This window comes from Emydura macquarii, unplaced genomic scaffold, assembly GCF_026122565.2.
Source record: "Emydura macquarii macquarii isolate MOO-44397 ecotype Brisbane River unplaced genomic scaffold, CSIRO-AGI_Emac_v2 contig_2199, whole genome shotgun sequence".
Taxonomy (NCBI): Eukaryota; Metazoa; Chordata; order Testudines; family Chelidae; genus Emydura; species Emydura macquarii.
In genome coordinates, this window is record NW_027132336.1 from 1,260,571 (window position 1) to 1,264,413 (window position 3,843).

The following is a 3,843-nucleotide window of genomic DNA, read 5'->3' on the forward strand; positions in this document are numbered from 1 at the left end:
CCATGCCATTGTCATCGCCGAGTTTGTAGCGTTCTTTACATTCTTCTCCTGCTCCGCAAAACTACATGTTAGCGTTAGCTAAAAAAGAGCTGGTAGGTGAAGGAAAATGAAAGTCTATTTAAAAAATCGAAGCAGAAGGGGTTTTATTTCTGTTGTCTAGATCTACGATTACAAACGGATAATTTGCAAGGAGCGTGTGGAAAGGCTTTCTTCCACACCACTGTGTTTCTTTGGGCACCGGACAGGCATAGACATCCTGGTGACAGACACCGTGTTGATTGCTTTCCTTCTCTTTTGTTTTGTGCTCCCCCCCTCCCCAAAGGACGTTTATTGCACGTTTTAAAATTCAAAAGCGTAAAATCAAGAAATGTTCTAAGTCAAAAGAAGCAGTTTGGAGGAAGGGGGGGGGGGGGCAAAAGGGAAACCAGGTCCGTGCAGCGATGGATTCTCAAACGAGTCCTGTCATCTGCGATCTTAGAAAAGGGACTGAAGCTGCAGGGAAGGCGGCCAGGGGGTAACTGACGGCGTTGGAGAACCCCACCAGGGGAGGAGACACGTGAGGCAAGGCGAACCCTAAAGCACTTGCAGGTGAGTTCTCGTGGTACAAAATGGGCACCCTTACTATCCTTTGAGCGGAGTGGGAGATGTTGGCCGCTTCCAAATCCGCGGCCAGTTGTCTTTTCCATTTGTTCCGGCGGTTCTGGAACCAGATCTTCACCTGGGTCTCGGTGAGGTGCAAGGAGGCGGCCAGGCCGGCCCTCTCCGAGCTGCTGAGGTAGCGCTTCATGTCGAAGGTGGACTCCAGCTGGAAGACCTGACTCCGGCTGAAGACCGTGCGCGTCTTCTTCTTGCGCCCCGCGGCCCTCTGCTCCGCGGAGTCCGGCTCCTCGGCTTTGTCATCCTCCTCCCTGCTGCTGCTGCCGCCAGCAAACGCCTCCCTCCTCTCGGCCGAGCCCAGCTCGTCCGCCTGCTGCCGGCAGCCCCCTCGGCTCCCCGCTGACGGCTCCTCGGAGAGCTCGGGCGAGTCTCGGTCACTGGCTGATGGAGAAAGAGAGAGGAACAAGGGCTGTTTCTGCCGTGGCCATGTAACACACACACACACACACACTTCCCGTTCCTTGCTCTCCAGACGCATCGCTCACGTATTCATTATTTAATATATAGAGTAGCATCGAATATTTCGTGTGTTCATATATTTCAAAGACTCCCACATTGATCTGCACATACAAATGAACTCTAATTACCACGGAGGGGTAGGAGGCGAATCAGCAAATAAAGCAAACACAGTGAGACCAGAATGTGGGATCCCAGAGCAGTTGGTTTCTTGTGCTCCCTTGTCTTCCCATTTACATGTCCACCCCTGTGTCTCCAAGTGCATGTTACAGGGAATCATCCTCTGCAGCACATGACACAGATAAATATTTGCCCTGCAGAGAGAGAATGATTGTCCAGACAAATAAGCACTCGGCTACACAACTAAAAAGCATTAGGTTAAAATAATAATGCAGAATGTAAAAGAAATGACAGGTGTTTCTAGGTTAGATCCTTGGCTAAATGCAGAAACAGGTTTTAATCAAAAAAATGAAGGGGGCTCGATATGAGTTAAGGGAGAGGAATACTTTCCTCCATTTGGAGCTTGCCTGATTACTTCGTACTTTGCAAAACTGAATGCCCTTATTTAGATACAATATCATAATAGTAATTGTAACACTGCCTTCTAAAATGATGAAAACATTAGACGGTCCGATGGCTGCAGGTTTTTTTTTTTTTAAGGATTTGTTTATCTTTATAGAAAAGACAAGGGACGATTTCCGTGGATGATTGTCTGAAACAAGAGGCCATGTATAAATAAACACACCTTTGGTAAAAAGGGACCTCTTAGGATGTACACGATCTTTCACTTAAGTCATAGTCATGGGAACTCTAGTATAAATATAACCTTCCCCTCTGTAGTTCAGAGACTTGTGCTAAGTAACATACAACTTTTTCAGACGTTAGTTTCTGAACTAGAATGTACATTTCTGCTCCAATGCATTAAAAATACGATGGTGCAGGCTTTAGCTACTTTATTTCTGCTCCAGGTTATTCTATTTTTTAAAAAATATTGACTTTTTAGAAACTAGTTCACAGCACTGACGCTCAACATGAGTGTGTGTGTGTGGGGGGGGGGGGAATGGGAGAGGATTTTTGACATAGTATGTTTGAATGATAACTTTCCTGACAATTGCTTTGGGCAGAACTGGTTAAAAACAAGGCGCCCAAACATTTTGTACCAATGAGAAGGGGAGGAATTTTAAGAAGAGGGGAGTTGCATCTCTTGCTTCCGAGTGCAGTTTTGCCATTCATTTCATTCTCTCTTTTCGTGCCCGAGGGAAGAGTGCAGACTCCCATTGGAAATCCATTTCTTAGGGTGACTCTGCAAGTTTTCCAGTGAAGGGGAGAACTGCACATGACATTATCTGGGAACTAAACCCCTCTGGCCCAGGTTTGACACACACACACACAGTGCAGCTACTCCCTCTCTCTCTCTGGAGGGAGACAAGTACACCGAGAGCTGCCTTTTTCTCTAGCCGAGCAAAGAGCGTTTCGGAGCCCTATTAGCTGCTCGAGCAACAACAAGCAACAGAACCGCAAGGGAACTTACTCTCTGGACTGGTGCATCCTATAAAACTAGCGTGTGCTCTTCTGTACCACTCCACGGTACTTGCCCTGAGAGGGTAGCTCTGTGAACTGAACCCAAACGGAGAGACTTGGCAGCAGACTGGAGCGCAATGGCTGCCGGCTATTCCGCTGCGCGAGCGCGTCTCTTTGTGGCCGTCCTCGGCGCTTTCCTGTTTCCTCGCCTCCCGGCTCCCTTTCCCCTCGGTCCCCAGCAAATTCTCGATGAAAAAGGACGACACCCGGGCGGAGGCAGAATTGGTGTGTTCGGTGGCTTCGTCCGGCATAATGGGTCCAGCTGCCCGGCTCAGCGCAGCGGGGGCTGGGGAGGCTCGCTGGCTGGATGGCTGGTCAGTTTCCAAGGCGAAAGGGATCTCCTGCTGCTGCGTGCGAGCGCTCGCCTCCTTTCTCTGCGTGGCCCGCTGGATGCTCGCCCGGTATAAAAGGGTTTGGGTTTTTTTTTCCCGGAGTAATCATTTCAGATCGCCGTTTGCCATCATTTCCTGCAAGCTAGGAGAGCAGAGGAGGGCGGGGGAGCCCATCGGAGGCGCCAGATCCTGCGCGAAAACGATAATAACGAAATAAAAATGTCATGCAAGTTAAACGTTTTACAAGCGTGGAGTAATTCTCCGATTGGCCGAGCGGCGCGGCAAATGGGATTAGTCCAGGAAAAGCAGGGCAATTACGTGCAATGAGTTCAGTGGGGCTGGGGGTCCGGCATGTGTGTGTGTGTGTGTGTGTGTGTGTGAGTGAGTGAGTGTGCGCTGCCCTGGGGGCTTGGAGGAGCCTTGTCACTCACGAGCTTTTTATTTAGGTCAATTAGGGAGCAAATCAAAAGGCAGAAAGCGGGAATGCCATGCTCCAACTCCGGGGGAAGAGGGTTGGTCCGGCCAGTTTACCGAGCCTGCCATTGGCTAGAATGAGCTCAGAGGTCAGCCCAGCCAGCCAGTTCCCACCCCTGTATTGCAATAGTGGTCATCATTAATAAATCGTTGATGATAACATAAATGAGAGCAAATGAATAAGGACCCTCTCCTTCTGGAGATATCCCCCTGTAACCTCCTCCATCCTCGCCCAGGCTCTTTCCCTCTCAACGGGTCCTCCGGAATCAATTTGTACTTGATCGTGGTTGGGGAAAATGTCTTACTAGCTTTCCCGATCCCCTTCTTCCTTTCCGTTTTGAAG

The 3,843-nt window shown here is 49.5% G+C and overlaps 1 protein-coding gene across 1 annotated transcript; it reads right to left on the reverse strand.

The window, feature by feature from the left end:
• Positions 1-3,044, reverse strand: HMX1 (H6 family homeobox 1). The gene is made up of 2 exons (XM_067558860.1): positions 2,645-3,044; positions 1-1,038 (listed from the first exon to the last, which is right to left on the reverse strand). The coding sequence occupies exons 1-2, from the start codon at positions 2,943-2,945 to the stop codon at positions 449-451; spliced, it is 891 nt and encodes a 296-aa protein (XP_067414961.1). The 5' UTR covers positions 2,946-3,044; the 3' UTR covers positions 1-448.
• Between the last annotated feature and the right edge of the window lie 799 nt (positions 3,045-3,843).